This window comes from Ambystoma mexicanum, chromosome 13 (genome assembly GCF_040938575.1).
Source record: "Ambystoma mexicanum isolate Mex_15411 chromosome 13, UKY_AmexF1_1, whole genome shotgun sequence".
Lineage (NCBI taxonomy): Eukaryota > Metazoa > Chordata > Amphibia > Caudata > Ambystomatidae > Ambystoma > Ambystoma mexicanum.
Genome location: NC_090938.1, coordinates 385,286,000 through 385,313,079, shown reverse-complemented (window position 1 = coordinate 385,313,079; position 27,080 = coordinate 385,286,000). Strand labels below are relative to the sequence as shown.

Sequence of the window (27,080 nt, the reverse complement as noted above, 5' to 3'; positions counted from 1 at the left end):
GGCTAAAATTAAGAAAAAAAACAACGAGGCTCTCGAAAAAAGCATCTAAAAAATGTATGAGAGACTACGACTTAAAACACACAATACGATGACCTTTACTACGACTTAAAACACACAATACAAGAAGCTGTGGATGTAATCTTTGTCCTCGAAATCAAAGGAGTAAACTCAAAGAAAAATATTACAATTCAAGTTGACCTTTATGACCCTAATGAAATTAACGACCAAGCCTCAGAGGGTGTATTTTTTTAGGGGGATTATGCACTCTGTGATGCAATGAAAAAGAAAAGGGAAGCCATGTTTGAAATTTTTAAAACGACACCCTCTATAGAAAACAATAGCGAGATATCCAATTCTAATTTTGTATGGGGGCGGAATTGCCATGTTGGTCCCTTGGCAACCAGTGTTATGACAGTAAGGAAGTCTGACGACTCTGTCAAAACGGGTGAAACCGGGGAACAGCGTAGAAAGTGTGATGGAATCACAGTCAACACTGGCATGTGTAATACAGAGTGGAAAGTATCCAAAGGAATTATGCAGACAAACAAGTTTAATTAATCTGATTATGTACCTACTAATACTGTAAACCATGTAACATTACCGTCCTAAGCAACAAATGAGGTACGAAAAGGGATGGATGAGGCTGACCGAGATATGAAGGAAGAGGAATTACGCCAACTTATCCTTAAGGTGTTTAAGGATAATTTTCCATTAGAGCCCAGGTGTAACTTGATAGACCCATTGCTCCAAACGAAGACAGCAGAAACTATTCCAGATAAATATACAGGGAATGATTCCGATGGGACTGGGTGCAGTGGTCACTATGTTAATCTGAATGAATTGTGCGGTGGCAGTGATCAAATGGCCTCAATTCACCAGGACACTGATTTAAGACAGCCGGCTTACCCTGAGTTACCAGGGTTAATCATTAAAACGCTATTCAACGATAAAGGAAACATATCTTTGAATAGACCCTACATCTTATTTTTATTTGCGACTATCCCAGAGTTAAGTCTAATTACGTCAACTGACATACAGTTAATAGACTTTATCCATAAACTCAGGTACGACTATGTACGCCTTGTTATACCTTCACCCTTGGTGAGGTCTCTACTTTTGAAAGAGGCTGAACAATTGCAATCTAGAGGGTTTGATATATATGAACATAATTTTACTATGCCAATAACTCAAATTCCTGTATCGAGGTCATTGAAATACGACAGGGATTATCAAGAACCAAACATAGATGGGGCTAACTCCAAAGTTGAATCTTATTCGAACAACCAGGACTGGAGGTGGCTGGCCTTGTCTCTGCGGGAAGCTATTGACACGCTTAAACAGCTGGACAAGCCTCTCTAGCTCTTATAACAGCTTAAAATTTGTGAGTTGGAACTCGAGAGGCTGCTTTAACCTAATGCATAATGATGAATTGACGTGTGATCTGGCTCAGTTTAACTTCATTCTTATACAGGAATCATGGTCTAGAGTGCAACTGTGCTGGGAAGGCTTCATTATGACATCTCACTGTGCACATGGTGTAAATAAGGACCGCCCCAAGGGGGGTCTTATTATAACTGCCAAAGAATCTAACAATTTGACAAAAACTGGAGAATGGTGTTTCTCCCATCATTTCCTTGTGGCCTCTCATCAGTTGGGGGCTTACAAAAAGGGTATTTCTGTACTTATTGTAAACGTATACTGGAACCCTAGCGAATTGTCTGACCTACAACTAGTGAAAGAACTGATCAATCTGGGATCCTCAATTGAAGTTTGGCTTCAAAAGAATCTCGGTGGGCAGCTTGTTATTGCAGGAGATATGAATGCTGACTGATATGGTGATCGTCTGTCTGGGGATGTTATTCTAGCTAACTCTGGTACACAGGTCAGACTGGGGGGGGGGACGCCAAACTGTGTGGGAGAATATGGACACACTTTGCTGAATTATGGGGTTTGGATCTCTTGATAATGATCATTACACTTGGAAAGCTAGGGGTCATGAGTCAATTATCGACTATATTTTCCTTTCGGGTGGCTTGTTGAAGGGCATGCGAAAATTTGAAATTAAGGAATCAAGGTGCAGCGATCATTGTATGCTCACCATTGAAATACATGCTAACTACCAAAGATCTATTGCAAATGTTTATAATCAAGGTCTGTTGACCAACATCATGGGTAACAGAATCAAATGGACTCAGGAAAAAAATGTCAAATTCACTGCAACTATGGTGAAAGATTATGATACCCTGTCCCACTACCAACAGGTGGATCATAACTCAGCCCAAAATTTTACACACTGCATAAATACTACCATATAAAGTTGAGAGAATGCTCACATAAGAATTTAAGCCCAAATAAACTACATAATCATCACACTGATATTGAAGTACATGATCGTAAATGTTATTTTAGGAAAGAACTTAGACATTTACAAAAATTGGGTTTATCGCCATCTAGCATTTTGATATTGAAAAAGAAAATCAACAAAGGTATAGAAACTGGATAATACACCATAGAGGAAGTCGCTCACAACTGGATGGTGAAGCAATGTTAAAATCTTTGCGGGGTTCTAACTGTACAAACTTTTGGAACCTAATCAATGAGTTAGGAACACCTCAGAAGGATACAACCTTGAACGCGATTAATGACTGGGTCACTTTTCAAAACTATATACTAATAATGATACTATGGAAACAATTAAGACCACTCGGAGACCAAATTGGTCATTAAAGTTTACTACAGAAGACATAGTTGATTTTATCAAAAAATCAAAAAACTCAGGTGCCCCAGGCCCGAACAATCAGTCAAACAAACTACTGAAACTTGATCCAGTCATTTGGGCCAACATTTTGTATTTGCTATTTGAAAACATTCTACTATGTAAATGCATCCCTCAATCTGGGAGAGTTTTGATCGTAATTCCAGTATTAAAAAAAGGCTCTGGCTTGTGGCCCTCCAGTTATAGGCCGATCGCAATAGCTGATCCTGAGTCCAAATAGTTTGCTTCTCTAGTCTTACTAGAGATACAAAAATGGATCACGGAAAAACACATTTTGGATCCTAAACAAATTGGATTCAAAAAGAACATCGGCACTGATTGTGGTGGTTTAATTTTAAGTCTTTAATCTCCAAATCAATGAAAATAGGAGCAAGGCCCACTTTTGTTGGATCCATGGACTTGAGTTCGGCCTTTGACCTGGTTGATAGAAAAACCTTATGGCAGCTGTTAAAAGATCTCGATATCCCCATACATTTACTTGATATTGTCATGGCCCTGTACTCTGACACTAGGTTGAAGGTTCGACTAAATTCCGAGGGCCTCCTTTCTAAAGAACTCATAATTCCCAACGGTCTTCGACAGGGATGTATGTTGGCCCCCACCATATTTAATTTATATGTGAGTGGTGCAGATGATGCATTAAGTAACAAGGGTCTGGGTTGTCCTAAATTGAATATCGTTTGTTTGTCTTGGATGGCTTATGCGGATGACTTCCTTCTGATGGATAACACGAAGATCGGTCTCCAAAGATTATTAAAGGCATTTGAGAGGTTTATACTTAGTCTATCACTAAAAACAAACCCCACTAAAACAGTAATTGTCCGTTTTGAGAGACCAAACAAGAGGGAAAATGCCTTTTCTTGGTCATGTGGAGACAAAACGATCAAAGCCCAATCCGCTTTTAAGTACTTAGGTTACTATTTTTCTGGGGTTGGTTCTATTACCTTAAATAAAAGCCAGCTCAAACTAAAATTGGAAGTTGCAATTAGGCAAATGTGTGCTATCGAAACCAAATTTGGGAAATTGTCTATGGTACCACTTATGGAGTTCTATGTTAAAAAAATGATACCCCGTCTTACTTATGGTATGGAATTATTTTCAAACGAGTTGAATGAGTGTTTGAACTATGTAGAAGGTAATATTTGGAGGTCTGTGTTATTCTTCCGACCAAAACGTATCCCTCTTGAACTTATAAAATATGAATTTGGTTTACAATCTCTTTCGACGTATGCAACTTGGAAAATAATGTGTTTATGGAGAAAATGTAAAATGGCGGACAAGGGCAATCTATATGCTTGTTCTGATAGGGAATCTACCAATCCTTTTATACATACTCTACATGTGGAGACGATGCAATGTTTAGTTGAGTTAGGTATGTCTGTTACCTCTATGCGCAATAAAGCTAACAAAATCAATGTAAGCCTTATGGGCTTTGATTGGCAGAAAACTAATAACAGAATCTCAGAATCAAAACTATATAAATACGCATGCTCTACATGGAAATGGTATCCGGTTATGGAAGGGTTCTTAAAGAAATATCCTTGCAAGAGAGTGCGTAACGATTTTATGCGTTTTAGATTTAACGTCATTCAAACTAACCAAATCAAATGTATCAGAAACTGTAACTTTGGGGACTGGATATGGTGCAGATTCTGTAAAAAGGAGGGGGTAGTGGAAACATTGCAACACATCCTCCTGGTATGTCCAGGACTTAAGTCCCATAGGATTAGGTATTTTGCACAAATTGTGTGATCAACTCAAGACGTAAATAGAGAATTTATATGGTATAGAATGTTGCATGATAATACTACTAATTTGAACATTCAAGTAACCTCTTTTTGAGAAATGTCTGTGATCTAAATTAGTTCTGGTAAAGTTTGTTATCATATCTTTTCTTGTGCCCCAATTGACCTAGTGGTCTATGATGAATCTTGGAATTTATTGGAATTCAATATTTTAAGAAAATGTTGTGCATGGAATAGAATGTTCTATGACAATATTGCTAATTTAACTACATGGGTAATTTTACTTGAAGTTATGTTTGCAATTTATGTTAGCTTTTGTAATATCTTTTATTATACTTTTTGGTGTGATCCAATGGACCCTGTGGTGTATGATGAGTTTCAGAACCAATTGCAATTTTATATCTTAAGAAATGTTTTGGTTTGGTATGTTTCTTTCTTCTTCTTTTTATCTTTGTAAAATCTATAATAATTGTTGAATGTTTTTAATATTTCCTGCTTCTTTTGTAAAGGTTTATAATAAACCAAAACAAATAAACAAAACAAAAACAACAAAAAAAAAGTCCACTAGTCATAAGAGAAGGATCTGGGATCCTGACAAGATTTGGGACATGCTGAAAAAGCAAGTCACAAAGGCAAAGTGCATATCAACCTGGAAGTTGTGCAGAACCACACAAGGAGAAGGGAGACATTCTCCTGGAGGGAACATTGTGTCAAGACTGTTTTAAGACCTGCAAACCAGGGGAATGGAGTCTTTCCTCCTGGGTATTTTTGTGTTGAAGGAACACTTTGTTAAAAGCCAATTAAGAAGCCTGAGAAAGGAGTCTCTCTCCATAAAGAAATAACTTTATGTGAGTTTACACTTTAGTAATATAGTGTGAGGGACAGAAGTAGGTTTTGACACAGGATGGTGTAATTTACTTTGACAGACATTCTGACAGGCCCTTTTAGGATTAGCTGTGAGGCAGGGAAACACCTCTTGGGCTTTTGGGATAGTGAGAACCTCTTTTCCATTTCCAAAATGAAAATCTATAACCAAATCATGCCACCTTTATGTCAGTCTCCTTCTTCGACACCCTTACACCAACTACTCCTCTCCTGCCACTCCCACTGTCCTCATGCCATGCCTACTCTCCTCCCGCTACTACTCTCCTGCCACTTCAATTACCCTCTTGCCACTGTTGTCCTCCTGTCACTCCTACTCCCCTTCAGCCACTACAACTACTACACTCCTCCTCATGTTTTACTCCTTGCAAACTATTCAAACATGCTTCTTACACTCTGCATCAATCACTTCACATTTACCACTTATATTAATTTACCCTACTCAGACATCATGCAACCACACACACTCAGACTGCAGAACCACATTCACTCCGAAGCCAATGCCTAGCCTGCTGCACAACTCTCCTCTACACGCTGTTATCGACAATTTCCTCCTGCTAGTCTCATGGTCCACCGCCCCCTCCATAAATGACCTCATCCGGACAACCCCCACTTCCTCTTTCCTGCTGATTTTTTTATCCTTCCCCACCTCCTGTGATAATTTTCCTTGCTCTAGCTAATCTTGTTCATATTCCCTTTCTTAGGTCATGTGAGTCTGATGTCTAGCAGGTTAAAGGGGGCTAAGTACAACCTCCTTCTCTGCCGTGGCACCATCGTGTTTGACAGTCCTTGAAAAAAAAGGTTCAGAGTTCCAGGAGGGTTCAGGTGTTCGGCTAGCGGTTCAAGGAAGTGTTGGTGCTCCTCGCATGGTTCCTGTTGATTCTGGGAATCCTCTGTGTCGTACGTGGACCTGTTGATGGGGTGTTTCTGTTCTGCTGTGTAGGCCATGACGAGGTATCGTCTTGCCACCTTAAAAGATGTGTCCTCCCTCGGTCATGCACTGACAGCGCCACGTCTGTTGGAAAGAAGGCATGCCCCTCGATTCTCTGAGTTTCTCCAGCTGCCCCAGCTGCATCTGGCAGAGACTTAGACCCTAAAGTATCGGCCTTGTCACAGTTGAAAAATAATAAGCAAAGTCAGAAAGAGTTGAAGACAAGGAAGGATTAAGAGTACGAGAGGAAAGAATGTGATTCAAAACTTGCAATAGTTGTTGGGGATGAGAAGGAAAGGTATGTAAAAACTCTTGTAATATTGTTGCTTGGCCAGGAGTAGGGAAGAATTAGAAGAAGCATGAAGGGAAGATAAGGAAGCAAGATAATGGAGGAAATTAGTTTTTCTCCATCGGTGCTTCACTTGGTGCAAGAGGTGGCGAGAGGAGCGAAGAGCAGGAGCAAGCCAAGGTTGTGGCTGTTTTGTGAAGTAGAAGAAGAGTATGCAGGATAAAAAGAATTAAGAGTAGTTTGCAGTCCAGAATCAGTTGATATAGGAGTAAATTCAGTACAGGGGGAAGAGATGAGATAAGAGTAGAAATAAAGATAGACATGGTAAAGGAATGAAGGTTGTGGCATAGAAAATGAGTGGAAGGAGAACGGATGACAACAGGGTGAGGAAAAGAAAGTGTGAAAGAAAGCATTAAATGGTCAGAAGAGTAAATCGGAAGGGCAGAGTCCTTTGAATATGACAGAGAAGTACAAAAGATGAGGTCAAGAGAACAACCAGAGACATGGGAGGGTGGAGTGGGGATATGAGAGTAAGAATCAAGAATATCATAGAGAGGGAAAGAGGCAGGGGTAGTAGCAAGATAACCGTGGAAATCACATAGAAAGATCACTGGAGAGACAGGTGGTAAGATACTGAATAACAAAGTTTTCAGATCACCACATAATCAATTCACAGGGACAGGAGCACAAAAGATCACAAGAAAAGTCAGCAGATGAGGTTTGGTAAAAGCTGAGTAATGATATTGTAAGTATGAGAATGTAGGAGGATTAGGAGCAGAAGGAGAGCTAAAACAAGAGGAATCATAAAAAATACCCATCCACTACAGCCAAGGGGGCGAGGGGTATGAGGAAAACATCTGTGTTGAACGAGAGCAGGAATAACACATTACAGAGTGATAGGGCAGAAAGGGATGGATTTCTCCAATGTTCAGGAGGTAAAGTATGTCAGCTGTAGATCTTGTCTCGATTAGGATACTAATAATGCATTGCGGTAGTTTCATATCGCTGTTGAAAGATCCCCTCCAATACCAGGGATATGGGCAATACTTGTCAGGGGGAAAGGAGAAGGCAAAAGAGGGGGAGAGTTGAAGCATTGAAGGCAGGGAGGTAAATGATCACAGTTTTGGGTGAATTGAGCACAGTGCAGAAAAGTCCCACTAGGTGTCTAATGACGGTCAGGCAATCACTGATGCAGGGTAAAGCTCTGGGGCAAAGAGGGGGGGAGATGTGGGTGTCATCTGTTATGAGAACCTAAAGGAGAAGATGAGTTTGCCATGGGAAGAGTTGTAGAAAGTGTAAAAGGAGAGGACTAAGAACAGACCCATATGGGTCCCCAACTGTCAGAAAGGTAGCAAAGGAAATTCTGGTGTTTCAGGGGATGGAAATGGAGTGACCAGATAAGTAGGAAAACACAGAGGCAAGAAGAGTGCTCCGGAAACAGGTGTGAAAGAGCCAGGAGAAGGGATGGCTGTTCAGCCGTATGCACTGTTTGATTAGTACTCTGCTCCAGCTACTGCAGAGGTTGTTACTTCTGCAACACTCCCAGGTCTAGTGATCATGAAGACCTCTAAGAGCACCACCAAAGCAATACCTGCTGGAGGAACACAAATCCCTCTCTCCACCAACAGCACTGCATTACTGTATAAAATGTCACGCCCAATTAAGCAGCACTCCAAGCCTGGGAAAGCAATATTCATCTCCTGCTTGCAAGAAGCTGTTAGATGCGTGAATTCCTTTGAAACTTTCTCAGTTTCTTGTATTATTGCAGATTTTCGAAGTGAATGTGATATCAACCTTCCTGATGGCAAAACTATCGGTCCCTCACATGCAGAAGCGAGGGTGAGTGACGGAGAGTACTTACAGGTGATAGTTAATATTACTGTTTCTGTGGGAGATTAGTTATCTGAATTAAGCCTTAATCCTCTTTAGAAACAAACATTCTTTCAAATGCTTCACAATTGGTTTATTTAAGAGAGTGAGTGGTGAGTAGTACAATGTGTCCCAGTTCCTAACGCTACCATAGTCTGGCCTAGAAGTAGAACAAGTCTTTATCACGCCTTCTAATCATTGTTGCAGCCCACCAGTGCTAACTCCAGAGAAAGGGGAGCATGGAAAACAATATAAGCCTCATTTCTGTTCCCTGCAGAATGTGACAGAAGGATCCTAGCCCATTTATGTCTTTGCAGTCAGGTCACTCTGCATAGGATTCTCAGTGGTCAAAGTCAAGACAATCCAGGTGGTCTCTTGGTCCCTGTGTTTGCTATCTGTCCACATAGAAAATCTGCATGGATTTCGGCAGTGCACATATGCACGAACAGTGGAGATCAGTAAAGAAGCCACTATGAAAACCATAGCAGCCAGCATGACAATGGATTCTGACCTACAGCACATGCTTTTTAGCAGTTGTAAAAGCGCAGCCAGTCTGTCAGAATCCAGTCTCTCTGTAGGTATCAGACTACTGATCCTGTGTAGAGGCTTGAATTGTTCCTGTAAGGAGCCGAAAACCCTGCAAGGAAACTCTGGTTTGTACTCAATGCGTTAGCCGCAGAAAATATATGCTTTTTTCCCCATGTGTCTTTTTTCAACTCCGTCCCCATCGAAATAAGGCTTCAATAGAGGCAACTTGGCTAAGAGAGGGAGCAGGGAAACTAGAGGGTGTTATAAGTTGTATTTAAATTGTATTTATGTCCTTATGTTCCACATTAAGTCCTGTTGGGCTCCTCTTGTTTCAGGGGAGGGTCGATCGTGTTTACCTCATCCATAGGTGCCTACACGCCTCAGCTGGTGAGTCATGTACTGTTGACTAGTTCACTGTTAGTATGATATGGGTCGTCTGCGGCATGCCTCGAGTGGTAAGGTCACAAAAATGGTATTTGGCGTACAATTTCCTTTAGAAAACACAACAATAGCAAGGGGCTTGCGGACAACAATACTGCTCGCCCCTGTCTAAAAATATATTGCAATGTTAGTATGATGGTGACAGCTAAGGAAAATCCGTTTGGGTTCCAGCGCTTTGGGTCTATGGTGATATGCACAACACTTCAGTACCTTTTTTTGAAAATGTAATTTAATAAAATGTAATTTAAAAAAAGTCAAATAAAATCCAGATGGATTTACTGTGTTTACAGGTGCCTTCTGGGAGCATCACACTACATGTAAGTTAGACTGGGAGGCTCTCATTTCAGTATCTGATATAAGCTCTCCATAGTTAGACGCCCCACAGCCCAACTTCATTGACTTCCAAAATGTTGGTGATCCCAATGTGCTAGTTCTCCTTGCTCTCACTGCCTGAGCTTAATTTCTTTTCCTGTGAATCCATTCTCCTGTTTCACCCTCAACAGTGAACATTTTACCCTTATTCCTTTTCTTAGACCACTGGTGCTTACAGTGTCAGTAAGACAGCCATCTCCTGCCTGATCAAGGTGCTTGCCCCGGCCTTGGCACCAATGAACATCAGGGTAAACGCCCTTGCACCCGGGATCGTACGGACTAAATTTGGTGGTGTGGTAAGTAATGGACAGAAAAGTGGTAGATGAATAGAAGGGAGTTGCAAAATAGGCATGTCACCTTGAAAACTTTCAGCAAGTTTCTGGATTGAATAGTCCTCATTAAACAGTACATGTGCTGATATTTAATGTAATGTAAGTGGTCTTGTATAGCTCACTGCATGTGGCTCTGTAAGAAAAAAGGAGGGGTGGTGGGACAATGGGAGAGGCAGATGCAAAACCTATGGTATTGATGGGTGTGGCTCAGAAGTACCCGGTTCTTGTGTGGTAATGTGTTTCCTATATGTTTGGCAGACTAATGTGGGCGTAGTTGGGTCTGATTAGATGCGGGAGAGTGTGATGGGGCTAAAGAGGAGAGTTTAGACATGGGTGGAATTAGCGTTGATTGTCTAAATTTGCAATTAACTGCACTGCCTATTGCCATCCAATATTGGGGCACCCAGTTAAAATTCCCACCAAAATAACATGTGACAATGATTTTGTAGTGTATGCCCTGGTTTGCCCATGTAACAAGTTGTATATAGGGAGCACTAAATGAAAATTAAAGGTACGCGTGTTCCAACATCTGAGAGCTATCACAAATCTTGATACTGCATATCCCATGGCTAAACATTTCCATGAAGTACACAAACGTAAAATTGATGGCTCTGGGTTCTTTGGTCTTCACAAAATAGAACTAGGACCTAGAGGGTGTAATAGGGTATGGCTATTGCGCCAACAGGAAACCAGGTATATCCATGATTTCAAATCACAGAACCCAGTGACTCATAATGTAAATGAGGAGCTATATACTTTTTTGGGGACATAAGCAGTTGGGTAGAGGGTTACACACCTACCCCCCGGTCACTTAGATAGCTAAAGATCTTGGCCCTCATTACGATACTGGCACTAAACCATGGCGCTATTAGCACCCTGGTTGGTGCCGGTATCGTAACAAGTCCGCCAATGTTCAATGGGGAATTACCACCCCATTCCAAGGTTGGTGGGGCGGTAATTCCCCATTGAACATTGGCCCTTCCCCATTCCCATTTTTGCCCCATAGGGCTCAATGGGACTGGGGAAGGCGCTAAGTACGGTACCGCAAATTGCGGTACTGTACTTAGCACCAAGGTCCCTTTGCGGGTCCCTACTTTAACGGCTGGTCTGGACCAGCCGTTCAGGTCGGGTCCTGCAAAGGGACCTCGTAGTAAGGTGCTAAGGGCCTCATTACGACCCAGGCGGTAAGTTACCGCCTGGGCCGTGACTTTACCACCATGGCGTAAACTACGTTTACGCCATGGTGGTTGGCGGACTTACCGCCCCATTCCGACCTAGGCGGGGCGGTAAGTCCCCAATCCCCATTTACCCTTCCCCATTCCCATTTTTGCCCCATAGGGCATAATGGGAGTGGGGAAGGCGTTAATTACGCCACCGTAAATTACGGTGGCGTAATTAACTACATGGTCCCTTAGCGCCATGGATTTTAACACCTGCTAAAAGCAGGTGTTAAAAGCACCATGGCGCTAGGGGACCTCGTAATTGGCGGTAAGGGGTCGGCGCAGCTAACGCTGGCGTTAACCCCTTACCGCCAGGGTCGTAATGAGGCCCTAAGTGTTTAACGGCGCCGCAGCCTTTTACCGCGCCGTTAAACACTCAGCGCCACGGTCCTAATGAGGGCCCTTGTCTCAATTAGGATACTAATAAGTTCCATTCTTCTTCTTCCCTTCCTTTTCCTTTTCCTTCTTCGACCACCTATTTTTAATTATAGTCTGTTCTTTTCTCTGTGTTTGTCTTCTTACCTTATTTTTAAAAACATTTTTTGATACATATCATTGTAATTTGGTGTCTGCCTCTCTTGGCCTTCTTCCACTGACCTTGGGGGTCTTTCAGATGTCTGTTTCCCCCCACTTAGTAACGGAATGCTAGGCTAGATTCTTAGTTTAGCAGTCCTCATGGTGAGGCAGATATTTACTAACAGATATAGTTGATGTGGGGAAAATGTTAGGCTTCAAAAGCAAAGCTGTTATCACCTTATGGGATTAGGTTAACTTTGTCTCCCAAGTGTCTGAAAGGCCTTGTCTCAATGTTACTGGTCAAGCCAGACCACACTGCTTGGCATTTCCTTCTATTGGAGGCTGGGGATGTGTTGCACCTTTTCAATTTGAGCTCTGCAGCCTTGTTGTTTCTCCAACACCATCTTGCTTGCCAGGATATATGGAGCTGATATGGCATTATTAGTGCACGATACTGGAATTGCGCGAACTGGGAGCTTGCTGGGAAAGTCAAATTGGGAGCATACTGGAAACATCATGTTTCCTAGGAATGGTGAACAAAGCGATTTTTGGTGATGGCAAACATACCGGCAGTATCAAACAGAGTTTACTGGGAATGGCAAGCTTATTGGGAAAATCAAACAAGTAGCTTACTGGGAATGTCAAACTGGGAGCTGACAAGGGATGCCAAACTAGGAGCTTACTGGGAATTTCAAGCATACCGAGAATGTCAAACTCAGAAATTCCTCGTAATGTCAAGTATTCTAGGAAAGTCAAACTTGGAATCTGGCATTTGAGGCATACTGAGAATACCATGGCAAGCTATACCATGCCATGACATATCATGGCATATATCATGACTTTAGATATAATGAAATATAGAATGACATGGAATGGCTCATGACACAGAAAATGAACATATCATGGCATGATATATTGTGGCATATATTGTGACATATTTTAAGTGTGTTTTGTGGGTTTGCATCATTTTTTGTAATAGAAAACAAAAAGAAAAATTCAAGAGTTCCCCTCCATCATGCACTTCCGGAACAACCTGAAGACTCTACTATTCAAAGAACATCTTGCCAGTCACTGATCTGAATGTAAGGCCCTTTGGGTAGCTTGCATGCAGTGGATGGGAAGCAGAGTAACTCTTACTCCAAATAATCGAACCAACTCAGGGAGATGGCAAAGGTTTCTGTTTTAATATCAATTGTCTAAAACAGGGAGTTACAACGGACATCAAAGGACGTTCATACAAGCGCTCCAGCGTTTCTTACAAAAAAATCACAGTTACATAGTAAAAATGTGTCATACGTGACGTCATACTAAATGGCAAATAAGAGAAACCTACGAGGGATTGTGATACGTTCAAGGGTAACATCTAAGTATACTTTCTATAGGGGGTTGGGTTGTGATTGGATATCTACTGTCAGGTGGACAACTTATGCCTAGTGCAAGTCATCTTCATCACTATTATGTACACGGTATATCATTGGCTCTCAAACTATAAGTCCCTTTGTTATATGACCCTCTACAATTGGTTGGCACGCTTGTGCCAGTCTGGAACATTCAGCTCACTAGCAGTACGTAAGCTCATACCCCAGGTGCCAGGAGGTGGACTTGACTTTACCTCCCCACCAAATTAGCCCAACATCTCTCATCACCCATGCCTTCTGCCATGAAGATTGTCTTTGAACTTGGCCTTGCAAAGTATCCTTGTCTCTGGGAATATAAGGGAGTGCGAGCATGCACTATATTCTTTCTAGAACTCCTCTCCCAACTCTATTTCCATCCTTGGCTCACGTGACAGGAGACCACGGTTTGGGCCATTTTGCAGCATTTAATTGTCTTAAATAAATAAAACTTGGCACTCATGGTGTTCTTTCTTTGCACCTTAACAAGGGATGATTCAGCATCTCACATTCGCTGCCTTCAACAATAGATAACCAGTCTTAGCTGCTTCAGCCTTGACATGAGGCCAGACAGCCCTTGTATGCTGTTCCATGATCCCAGCTAATTTGTGCTGCGACACAGCTCTCGGCTCTTCTCTCCATGGGTCCGAGCTTACTAAATGTATGATACCGATGTCCAGCTTCTATACAATGGTGGAATCGCCTGCATTCTATTCACTACTCATAGCCAGCGTCTAAGATTACTTGGTCTACTTGCATTACAGCATCTGTACAGTTATTGCACGGCTTGCATTTTCTGAAGTCGTTCTCACATGTGCAATCTTCTTTCCGAATTTTAAATATTACTTGTTTCTCAACTTCGACATCAGTTTCTATAAGGTCCATACATTCTCTTCTTTGCCAGTCTTCTCTGTCAGTGACACTCTTCTTTTGTGACGTCACCAGCCTCTCTATCTCTCATTTTCATATCTCTTTGGGGAGTTCCTCCCTCAGATTGTCATCTCTTCGGGGATACATTTGATAGGGTTTTCTAAGTGGATAGCTTTTCTCGAATATTCGCTGTGGAATAGTCGCAACTGCTGGCGTCAAACATGGCACAATTTCAGGCTTCCAACATAGAGCTGATCGGGGGCGGGACTTCCTGTACAGGCAATTATCTGCTCCTCTACAGATCTCTCCACTGAACCCTACTTCTCTCCTTCCGACACTATCCCCCTGCTACTCCAACCTATCCCAGCTCTTTTGCTACCTCTTCACCCTACTTGTAAACCTCTGCATTCAGCCTCTAAGTACAGTGCACTGTTGCTTCAAGTTAGGTATGAGCTTTGTAAATCCCATACATGCAAACATCACTTAGCTTTGTGGTAGACAATATATAGTAGGGTAAGCTGAATAATCTATTGGACAAATAGAAACCAGTGATTTAGACGGAGATGTGACTGAAGCTTAAAAGTGGATGATGTATGCCTTGTTTGCTTGTTAATCACAAACCACTCCGACGTAAAAGAAACATTGAGCACATGGAACTTTAGATAACTGTTTTGATCACCAACTCCTTTTCATGTATTTTTTGAATTTTGTATCCATATCTGCATAACTGCCACCAATTCTTTCAAGCTGAGGTTGGAAGAAAGCCTCTTATTACTCCTACGTCCCGACCCCTTTCCTCCATACTTTTGGGACATTCCGTGCTATGGGACAGGACCGGAGCACTTTTGTAAAAAAGCATCAAATTGAAAAATGTGTCCTTCTTCTCTTTTTACACGGGGTACCGCACGCGGCCGTAACCCTGCCCTCCTTAGCTTCGCCCTGCGCATAGCCCTTCAGTCCTTTTTTCTGCGCGGTCGGGGCTGGACGCACTTGCATCACCGGGAAGACCTTTTTCTTTTCCCATTGTCCTTCTCGCCTGCTCCGGTTCTGCAGTCGTGCAGTCCTCCGACTATGCCGGATCGTTTGGGATTTGTCACTTGTTCCTCTTGCGAACGTCGCTTCGCTAGGGCGGATCCCCATTCTCTCTGCTTGGAGTGTATGGGACCGGATCACCGTTGGGACTCGTGTTTCTACTGCGACTCCCTTTCGGTCTGGGCACTTCAGCGACGTCTTTGTCGGTGGAAGGAGATCTTCCAGAGAGTTCCTCCATCGCATTTTCAGCTGTTCATTGACGGAAAGAAGAGACTCCCAGTAAGTTCCTTACTTTTCAGGGAACCATGCCTGGGATCGGCTTCAAAAGCTCTGCTACCAGGGTTTACCCTGAGGTGCCTTGCAGGCCTACTAGGCGTACCAGGGTTTTCTCCGAGGGTTCCCAACGATATGCCTGCTTATACCGGATCACCATCTGAGGTTCACCAACCAGGTGCTAATAGCCAGCATAGTTGTGCTGAGGCTTTGGGTACCAGAGTTTGCTCCGAGGTCTCCTCGTTTGGAGCTTCCCACACAGACACCGGGGTGTGCCCTCAGACTTCTGTTGAGGCTTTCTGTACGAACCACGGTTATAGGCTCCTCGCGAGGGAGCTATTAAGACCGGACTCTGTTCTGAGGTTCCTCTTATCGAGGCTAAGGTGTGTACCAACAGAACTGAGAGACCTGTTAAGGTCTTGTCTGTGAGGTGGATTCCTCAACTTTCCACGCTCACTGTGTTACCGGTTCTGTTGAGGGGGCACAGAGAGAGGTCACTGACCATAACTCCTCTGTTACCGGCTTTGCCAAGGTTCCTCTTTTCGAGGCTAAAGTTCCAATCAAGTTGCCTGACCAGTCGGTGGAGTCACCTGCCTCCTCTCCATATGTGACGCAGTTCTCCTCAGATGCTCACAAAATGGCAGGCCTTCCCACGTGGTCTACGGCAGCGATTTTGGATTCTTCCCTCACATCCACGCTATCGTCGGCGGGTGCTGGGAACCTTCTTTTTGGTGGACAACTTTTTCAACGGGACAGTGTGAATCTGTTCCGCCCCTTTTTTGACTGGCAGGCCCGGACACCACTGCCACAGTCAGTCTTGCTTCCTTCTACATCTGCCCCATTGGTCTATGTAGACCTGGTTGGTGGCGGACCTTCTTGGCAGCCCTCCTCACTACGTTTGTGGGGTTACGCCCCTCATGAGCGGCCTCTGCCCACTCCAGTGCCTAAGGTCTTGGCAGAGGATGCCTTTTTTGGGAAATTTCATAGTTTTATGAACTCTGATCCCATGAGGGAGTACTTTAAAGGACTCTTTAGGGAAATCTGCCCTCAGGTGCCACATCCTGCCCCGACAGTTCCATTCATGGAACCTGTTGCCCCGGCAGCAGCAACACCTCTGCCTATCGGCCCACCTCCAGCTCTTCCGCCTCTGCCTCCCTTGTCTCCAGTTGACAAGACTCCAGCAGAGCGAGACGTCAATTTGACGCCGGTCGCATCGCAGCCGATGGATACAGATGCGCTAGACGACCCTCATGCAGATCAGTATAGTTAGGACCAGCCCCACTCTGTCTGAGTATTCCACGACCCGGGTTCTGGACATGATTTCACTCCTTGACATACCAGTGCATGAGGCACCCGATCCGCAGGAAAGGGTGCTTTCGGGGGCACTAACCTTGTCTACACAGGAGCTCACCGCCCTGTTCCTTCAGAGGGACATCCTGGCCGAGGCCCGCAAGGTCTGGGATAAACCCCACACTGGGCTGCACATAAATAAAATAATAGACGCCTGTTACAGGCTTCACACCTCCGAGGAAATAGCCTTGGCATCATGCCCGCTCCTATCCTCATCAGTGGTAGCGGCCGCCACTCTGCAGTCTAAGCCGGCTTCTGCGACCTCCGCAGCTGCGGCTCAAGTTCTGGCCAAGGAAGACAAGTTGCTCGATTCCTTGGGCAAGAAGATTTTTGCCAACTCAGAGCTCATTTTGGCGGCGGCAAATATGAAACTGTGGAGAGATTTGGCTGTCTTCCAGGAGTTCATTCCTGTTGACAGCTGGAAGACTTTAGAGGCGGTTCATCAGATTCCAGGGTGTTAGCGCAAGATATTCTGGAGGCTGCTGCGCACCATGTTGACACCTCAGCTCGAGGCCTCATGCTGGGGGTGGTCATCTCTCGTCAAGCTTGGCTTCATGCAACAAAGTTTTCGAAGGAGGTCCAAGATAAAGTTCTGGACCTGCCTTTTGATGGCAAAGAGAGCTGTTTCATTCTTCAACGGATGTCGATCTTACAAAGACTAAGGCACGCACGCAAACTGCCAAGTCTCTGTTAGTGCTAGTGAAGGCCCCAGTCAAAGCTCAGAGGTCTGGATCCCAGCCTCGATCCTCTTCAGGCTTCAGAGGGTTCCAGGACCACAGGTCATGCAGGGCTGATCCTCCGACAGATAATTCCCGTCAGAGACAGCAACGTGGTCGATTTTTCTCTAGTTCAGCCTCCTCTTCAGGGACAGGTAGTCTCTCTGCCGAAAAGTCTGCAAAATTATATTTTTTGGCGCTCGCACGAGACTCTGGTGGGAGGACGAATCTCGTCTCATCTGGAGGCGTGGCAAACTATCACCGACGATCGGTGAGTTTTGTCCATCGCTCGGGCAGGCTTCCGCTTGCCCCTCCCTCCTACCCCACTCTCAATCTTCCCTTTCCACAGTCTGGGACACCCTTCCTCAGAGCTGAGGTCCAGAAGCTTCTAGATCTCAGGGCGGTGGAACCACTAGGGGAAGAGGGGAGGGCTTCTACTCTAGTCTGTTCACGGTGCCCAAACCCAACCAGGCTGGCCTGTGCACCATTCTATACCTTTCCCAGTTCAACCTTTCTCTCCCCCAAGAGAAATTCAAGATGATTACGCCCTGCCAAATAAAGTCCGCGCTTCAGAAGGGTGACTGGCTCAGCGTTGTGGACCTTCAGGACACGTATATGCATATCCTGATTTGAAGCCTGCATCGGAAATATCTGCGGTTCTCCCTGGGAGAGAAGCACTTCCAATTTCGAGTGCTCCCTTTTGGTCTCAGCTCAGCCCTGCGTGTCTTCACAAAGATGATGTCGGTCATCGCAGCTTTTCTAAGGCCACAGGGTATTCATGTGTAGCCATATTTGGACGATTGGCTTCTGTGCAGTCCTTGTCCAGTGAAAGCCTCGAGCAATCTTTAGTCCCTCCTTCAGATCCTGTTCGGCCTTGGGCTGTCGGTGAACTGGCGGAAATCCTCCATGACGATCTCTCAGGACCTAATATTCCTGGGTTTCTGTTGGAACACGATCGACTGCAGGGTTTACCTGACTGTGGACAGGATGACGGATCTGTTAATCACGTGTCAAGTTTTCAACCGGTTAGAGAGCATGTCGGCCTGGTGGTTCCAGAGGCTTCTAGGCCTCATGGCCTCGTGCGTGCTTGCTCTTCCCCTTGCTCGTCTCAAGATGTAACTCACGCAGATGGCTCTTCGGAGCTCCTGGCTTCAGGCAGTGGACCCGAACACCAAAATTATTTCGGTCCCACTTAGCATGATGACAGATCTTCTATGGTGGTCATCTTCCAGCAATCTGTCAGTGAGTGCTGCTTTTCTGGAGCACTCCCCTCAAACAACCATTGCGACGGACTCCTCGCTTATCGGGTGAGGCGTGGCGATGGATCATCTTCAGGTTTTGGACCTACGGTCGCCACAGGACAGAGAATTTCACATAAATTATCTGGAGCTTCTGGCGATTTTCCTGGCGCTCAAAGCTTTCAAGCCAGTGATTGGGAAAAAAGTGGTCCGCATCCGCACAGACAATGCGGTATCCATGTTCTACATCAACAAGCAGGGGGGTACCAGGTTACCTCCCCTTGTAGATCTAGCAATTCAGATTTGGGAATGTGCCATTCAGCACAGTGTTTGGCTGCTGGCAGTGCACATTCCGGGCCAGCTGAATGTGACTGCAGACTCTCTCAGCCAACGAGCGGTGGTCAGCTATGAGTGGGAGCTGAACACGGCGATCCTCTCCAACCTTTTTCCTCCATTGGGGCACTCCAGAAGTGGACCTCTTTGCGCTGTCATCAAACAGGAAAATCCCCTTTATGCTTCCAAGAACAGGCTCGGAGCTTCTTCCCTGGGAGATGCTCTCGAGATTCTGTGGCACAACATGAGGGCCTACGGCTTCTCGCCTCTTCCTCTGATTCACCGGGCGCTATGCAAGCTCAGGAACATGACAAATTGCACTCTTCTGTTCATAACCACGTGGTGGCCAGCCAGATTCTGGTTTTTGGAGCTTCAGCATCTGTCAGTCTGCTCACTGATCCGGCTTCTGCTGATTCCCGGCCTGCTTCACCAGAACGATCAGCAGTTGTGGCACCCCTCCCCACAATCATTCAGCTTGGCGGCCTGAGTCTGAGTGCAAATCTTTAGAAAGTTTGAACTTGTCCGCGGAAAATATACATATTATCCAGGTGTCTAGAAAACCTTTGAAGAGGTTTCAGTATAGGAGCAAATGGCTCCATTTCTGTCACTGGTGTTTAGCTAAGCAGCTGGACCCCAGAGAGGCTACCATTGACACGTTCCTGTCATTTGTTTCTCATCTGGCATCTTCAGGCATACATGTCTTGTCTTGTAGGACTTATTGGTCGGCTATCGCTGCTTACCTGTCCACAAACTCTTGTTCTTTTTCATTGACAAACCCTGGCATTAAAAGACACTCTGCAGGTCTATTACATCTTTATCCACTGGTGCGCAACCCGCATCCAAAGTGGGAATTGAATGGGGTCCTCACTGCCTTATGCCATAAACCTTTTGAGCCCATGGCTATGGTGGACTTGAAGTTCCTTTCGTGGAAAATGGCCTTTCTAATTGCGGTAACTTCCGCAAGGCGTGTAAGCGAGCTTCAGGCCTTGTCTGTAGAACATCCATTCCTCACCTTTCACAAGGATAAGGTTGTCCTCCGGGCCAACCCCTCTTTCCTTCCAAAGGTGGTATCCGATTTTCATCTGAATCAGTTTATTTCTTTACCTGTTTTCTTTCCAGACCCGGCCTCAGATGCCAAGAAGGTATTGCATAATCTGGATGTCAGATGAGCTCTAAAGTTTTATTTGGACACAACATCCAAACTGAGGAGCTCTTTCCAGCTTTTTGTGACCTTCGGAGACCCGAAAGGAAAGCCGGCCTCAAAAGCAACTATCTCCCAATGGATTGCTTCCTGTATTTCGGAGGCGTATACGGTTCAGAGCATCCTCCAAAGGGAATTTATGGCCATCTTGTGCGGGTCAAGGTGGCTGCCGTTGCCTTCCAGAAATATGTTCCCTGGGAAACCATTGCCAGAGCAGCGACGTGGGGTTCCCCATCAGCTTTTTGTAAGTATTACTGCTTAGACCTGAGCTCCAGAGCCTATGCTCAGTTCGAGGAGACTGTTCTTAAAAACCTCTTTCAGTAAAGGAGTTCCATCCACCCGTTTTCCTGTAAGGAGTGCTTGGTAATCGCCCAAAAGTATGGAGGAAAGGGGATGGGACGTAGGTGTATAACAAAGTTACTGACCGTAGTGACTACCTTACTCCTAGTCCATAGTCCCCTTTCCTACATACGACCGCCCACCGTCCCCTCTAATAAGTATCTTCTTTTATTGCTTAAATGGTCTCAGACCTGGCGATAGAAAAGGACTGAAGGGCGATGCGCAGGGCGGAGCTAAGGAGGGCGGGGTTACGGCCGCGTGCGGTACCCCACGTAAAAAGAGAAGAAGGACAAATGTTTCAATTTGATGCTTTTTTACAAAAGTGCTCCGGTCCCGTCCCACAGAACGGAATGTCCCAAAAGTATGGAGGAAAAGTGGTTCTGTGAAGGGATTGGTAAAGCAGCATCACGTAGCACCTGAAGCCTCGAAGGCCCACCTAGACTTCCTATTGAGTTCAGATCTGTCAAGTTTTATTCAGATCTCATTCCAGGAATTACTCATTAAAGATTGATGTCATCAATGAAGAAATGCTAGTCACAAAAGTCCTTTATAGAAACAGACTATTGCCATTAGTGTAAAAGGAAATTCAGCATTTGTGATATAAATGGATAGTTGGGGGCAATGCTAGCTGGTCCCTGAGGTGAACACAGTCTCTGGGGTCTGGAACAGTCTCCCTTCTTTGGATGATTAGGGCACCAGCAGGGTAGTTTGATGTAGCCGGTCAAATGGCAAGATGTGTGAAGCATGAGGTCTGACTATTTGCCAGGCGTTCTGGGGCTTTATCGAGTAGTGAATTGCAGCCTCCGATGAGTGGAATTTGAAGATCAAGATGGTGATAGTGCAACTGAGCTGTGCCATCTCAAAATCTGCACCGAGTGATACTGGCGAGTTGTATGAGTGAGAGTCGAAGAGGTAAGCTGGAAATGCACTTCAGCGAGTAGTAGCGGTGAGTCCCAACCTGCTGGGGCTCAGGCAGTCGTGGCATAAAGGAGTACAGAGGTGCTGCAATGGATGTGAGTTGTGGCAATGACAAGCAACTGAGGCTCCAGGGTAGCTTGCAGACCCCATGAGCCAAAACATTGGGACACCTTGTTAGGCAGAGCTTGCATACACTACCATCTGGCACCACTACACACAACTATGACTACAGGTGTAAGCAAATCCACCCTTTGGTATAAGTCTGTACCACACAGTTTTTGGTAGCGAGCTGAGCAGCCAGGCTTATCTCAAGTGGGAATGTGAGCTTGTAATGAGGTTACACAGAGGTCTACAATTACAAGTATTCAAATAGACTCTTATACTAAAGGTTTCTCGGTAAAACACGTATTAATTTATTACACAGTCGGTTAGAAAACATTCACTAAAATGAGGCAATCAATATCACACAAAAATATACTACAGTACTTCACACTATCAGGTTCTGAGGCATTTAAACTACTTTGAACGAGGAGCAAAATGGCATTCAGAGCATTTGAAGTAGGAGCAAAAAGGCATAAGTTAATAAAACAAATAGTGGAATTGTTCTTAAACAGTGCAAATAGTTTGAGTTCACCAGAGGCGTTGTTCCAATGCTATTGCATTAGGTAGGCCAAAGTCAATGGGCTAGAGTCGTGTATAAGTAAAAACGGTTCTGGTAGTTAAATGGAAAAGTCTTTGCCACGGTTCTCAGGAGTAGTTCATAGAAGAAAGATTCATATGTCGAGTCACAAGCTGACTAGGCCTGCAAGTTGCCAAAGTTTCACGCACTTTCGCAATGAGAGGTAAGTTCTCTCGGTAGGGTTTTCACAGTACCTTATTTTGAAGAAAAAGATGCAGCTGAGGACTTCTGTTCCTGGCAGTTCTGCAGATCTAACTGTTCCTGAGCCTCAGTCATGGGGACAAGAGGGAGGACGTCGGGGACTCCTGCACTTAACGGGGACTGGTCACAAAGCTGGCAAACTGGCAAATCTTCGATTCTGGTAGATGTCTTCAAGCACCCAAACTGGTGTCCTTCTCCCTGGCTATTCGGTTTCCTGCAGCACTCTGAGGTAAATACAACCAGCTCCGAGAATGGTATCCAGGTGGCTTACAAGTTGATTGGTCCCACCAACTCAAAGGAAGAAGTCGTCCTTGAAGGGCTTGTCTGTCGAGATGAACTTGGCGATTCGGACCTGCAGCAGGGCTTCACCGGGAAAACAAATGGTCCAGGAGTTGCAGCAGCCGTCCTCTTCCAGCTCGTCTTCGGTTTCTTTGTTGCAGTTGTTGACTCTGCCTTCCAAGCCAAGAGACTCACCTTTTAAACAGTTTTCCCCCATTCATTCCAGCCTAGCTACCACTCACCCAGCAGGATGGCTGTCCTTGTCGGACAGTCAGCCAGCCAATCATTCCAGAGTGCATTTGGGTCTCCTAGGAGACTAAGCACGGGGAGATTTGGTGCCTCCCTCACTTCCTGCCCACCCCAGACACTCAGGCACCAGAGGCAGTCTTCAGTCCTGAAGCCTGCCAAAGGCGTAGGAACAAAGGGACCAAACCTGGTTTGGCACGCAGAGATAAACTCTAGAAGGACCTTTCAACAAAGAAATGATGAAAAAAGAAGACCGGGATCCGTTTAAACAAAGGAGGCTCACACCACAACTTGAAAAATATGGCTCCTGCAATTTAACGCTACCGGGGTTCGTGGTCGGGAAAAATCATGGTAGTTCATTGTAAAACCACTGCCACCAGCCATTGTGAGAGGAAGGGGTATCATTGGACTGCTACATGAGTTTCTATACATAGGGGATACTAGGTAACTCCTCTAGCACTCTATTGTAAGATAGGGTGTGCCGGGTCTAGGAATTTAAAAAGACTAGTGAAGTCAATTTAACTTTACTTTCTCTGCGAAACTGTAGTTTATCCCAGATAAGCTATTTAAACCTTGGGACAGACTAAAAGGCCTCCCTGTGTTACTGCACTGAGGGTGCTGTGTAACACACATGAAAAGATGATGCCTATGGAGTTGTCTAAAACTCCATAATAAAAGAACACAAGAGTAAAACACACATCAAAATACATGAGAGAGTGAGAAAAAGGCTCACACCCTCTCCAGGTAAAAAAAATAAAAATCCTCAAAATCCATCAAAGTTGCTGGGGGTCTCTAAAGTGAAGGGAGTCAGCACATTTATGAGAATTCTCCCTAACACACCTGCCATTTGAAACACAGGGTTTTGATCAATGGTGGTATCTAACTCTCTAATTATAGTACCATCCTTAAGTTAATGCCAGTAGCCCCGATCAAGCGTGAGAGAGAACTAAGGATTTTTTAGGTCCAGATGTCAGTCACTAGGCAACAGACAACAAGACGAGGAACCCTTGCCTTACCTGCAAGAGATTGTGATGACACGAGAGGAGAAAAAGCTGCTTGCAGCAAGGAAGGATTTTTTCAGAGGATACCTTCCAAGAAAGGGGCTAGGGGTGACCACAATGGGGAACAGCTTGGCATTCCTTACTGTAAGTGTTCCAGGAACAGAGGAGGAAATGGATGTGTACTATGAAAATGAAGACAATGGAAGAATCTAGGAAGACTTGGGTTCTTGTATACTGAAAATCTAGTTCCGTATTACAACTTGTGGCCTGGCCAAAGTAGACAAGTTGAGAAATGTGGCCTGAGAAACCACCTGTCTACATTGAGATTTCCGTGATTGGCTTCCACCCAAACCTGCAACACCAGGTGGACAAGTGTACACTGCATAAAAGATGATCACAATAGGGGCTACTGTCATTAACTTGGAGGAAGATACTGTCATTGGAGAGTTATCTGAGACAAAGTAGAAAGAGATGCTCATATGATTTGTGTTAAGAAAAAAGGTGCTTCTTTGAGAGGAAAGACATGGTTAGTGTTCCAGGGTCTCAGCATAAACACTGAACATTGTAAACAAGAGTTAGAGGTAAACAGAAAGGGACCTCTGGAACAGGAGCTGAGGCATCAGCATTGCAGTCAGCTAAGCACTGAGGTGTCTATGGAGAGAAGACTTATACATTTGTATGCATTGAAGCGGTTCAGGGCTTGCCGTTGGAGATTATAGACGAGTGGGGCTCTTTAAGAGAGTAGTGGGTTGATCAACCTCTCCCACCATGAGAGGACTAGGAGTCTGTTGAGATGATAGAATAGGGGTCTGCAGCATGGTGTACAATGTAGAAACAAGTAATGATGTAGAAGGATGCTGTGATTCATAATGTGCATGTGAATAAAATGCAGACATGTCAGTTGTCCACTGTGCATCATTGCCAGGTGGGCTGAGAGAGCAAGAGCTGGAGGGAAGAGAACATGCTTGGTGGTTGCTTACTATCTACTTACCTGTGATAAGCACTTACCTGCTGGAGAATAATGTACCTCCTGCCCAAATAGGGCTCGTCGCCTGAGGGAAAGACAGGTAAATAAATAGACACACACACCAGGGTGGGAAAATATGTAATTTCTCCAGCATTGGCTCTTGCATAGATTCACATGCTTATGAATATTCCCCGTTGTCAGGCTGGGAATCCTCTGTAATAACAAAGCAGTATTGGTGAAGCTTAAAAAATTGCTTGTCACTTATATAGCTCATTGCTTTCACTTTGCGTCATACTGCCCCAACCAGTGATGTTTGTCCTCCTTAGCTCCACCTCTGGTGGCCATTTTCAGATCCTCATTATAGGCACATCACATTTTTGACTTTTTGTACTATTTTTGATTTAAAGGTTTGATTGTTTTTTCTTCTTTCGTCACCTAAGTGACTACTGGTAGCAGTGATCCATTACTGGTGAAGATCTGGACCATTGACGGATCTTTTAACTGTGGAGAACTTTCACGTGAGGCCTTCCGCTTGTGACGATGGCAGATGCCACCAAGAAGAGTTTGTTTAGGCCCTTTGCCAAATGCAGTCTAACAAACGTTTTTGTGGCCGATCAGCATACAAAGTGCATGTATTGCTTCCTTCCAGACCACAAAGTGGGCCGCTATTCCATCAGCCAGCTTTCTCCTTGAAAACTAGGAAGGACCGCCACCAACAGTTAGTTGTGTGGCTGGAGGAAGGTGATGGGGGGCTCTGACTCGACCTTAGTCCGCAATCATGCCTCTGCCAGTGTTGACAGGCCTGAGTGCAAAACTCCCTCTGCAAAGAGGTCAAGATCTCAAGAGGCTACTTCCTGAGGCAAGAAACCTAAGAGGGGTCATGGACATGCATTGCACATTTCAACTACCCCCTATGTTGACTGCTATGACAGCTGCTAAGACTCTGTCTAGATCATCAGCCTCTCAGCTGTTCTGTCCAAAATGAAGGGCTCATCAGCAACTGTGTCTGCCACAATTTCACAGTCTACACTGACAACCACGACCATTCCTGTGAAGTTGTCTTCTGCGAAGAAGCACCCATTGGCGACAGCCACACCATCAACAAGTTGCTCGTCCATGAGTCACAAGCACCGGTCTTCATCAACACCTTCTTCAGCAAAAGTAATCCCGTCATCGACTCCATCGACGACCCCATTGACGGCTCTGTAAGTGAACCGTAAGTCTGAAGCAACCGCCTCATTGTCAACAGCAACTTCATCCACAATCCAAACGTCAATGACCTCGTCCACGGTCACAACCGTTATCTCTAGGGTGGCATTGCCACCAAAGCTGGCTACAACACAATTGTCAACAGAGTTTCCAGCTGCATTAGTGACTTTTTTTCCATGACCCATGAAGGATAAGCCATTGATCACCCTGGTACCTATGGCCACAGCGACACTGCCTGTCTAAATGCTACAGGAGGGTAGCATGTCGGACGATGAGCCTATGGAAGCTTTATTTTCAGAGTAAGAGGAGATTGAAGAGCAAAGTGACCCTATCCTACCAGCGCCTCACCATTTACTCTGGCCCCAGTGCCACCTGCACAGAGGGATTTGTCACAGGACATTTTATTCACCTTGCAGTCTCTTGTAACGGAGGTACAACAGTGGCAACCAGCACCGTATGGAGTTTAAAGGTAGCCCCAAGACAAAAGAAAACTGTGTTCGGCTGACTGGAGAAATACTGTTATGGAATTTGAAAGCACACTTTTTGACTGGCAAACTGAAAGGTCAGCATGTACATTTCAATGCTGACAAATTCCCCAAACAGTATTGTCAGAAAAAGAAAAACAAAATGAAGTAAGCCTGTCACTACATTATAATACAAAAATGTAAAGGCACTTTTCACAAAAAGAAAGCTGCAATGGAAAAATAGAAATTAACTCATTCTGCAGCATGGAAAAATGAAGACAATTGCGTCTGGGATTGACAGGAACTGTTTACCAGCGAAACTCCAGTGCCTCTGCCAGTTTAATCTAAAGTGTAATTTAAAGTTTGACATTGACAGAACTGAACTTCTCCTCATCGGCAGCCAGCCCGCCTCGCAATCTAAGCCCAGCCTACCAATCATTCATCATCGACAACCACCCCATGGTGTCCA

At 44.7% G+C, this 27,080-nt stretch overlaps 1 protein-coding gene across 4 annotated transcripts in view; it reads left to right on the top strand.

Moving 5' to 3' along the window:
* The window catches only part of LOC138521242 (dehydrogenase/reductase SDR family member 4-like), a 390,652-nt gene that overhangs the window by 305,563 nt on the left and 58,009 nt on the right, over window positions 1-27,080 (top strand). For 3 of the 4 annotated variants that reach the window (XM_069633935.1, XM_069633936.1, XM_069633934.1), the window contains exons 5-7: window positions 8,392-8,462; window positions 9,356-9,407; window positions 9,995-10,129. In XM_069633935.1, the coding sequence (XP_069490036.1) occupies window positions 8,392-8,462; window positions 9,356-9,407; window positions 9,995-10,129 (258 nt within the window). The remainder of the gene's footprint in view (window positions 1-8,391; window positions 8,463-9,355; window positions 9,408-9,994; window positions 10,130-27,080) is intronic. The other variant, XM_069633937.1, reaches the window with a different exon arrangement.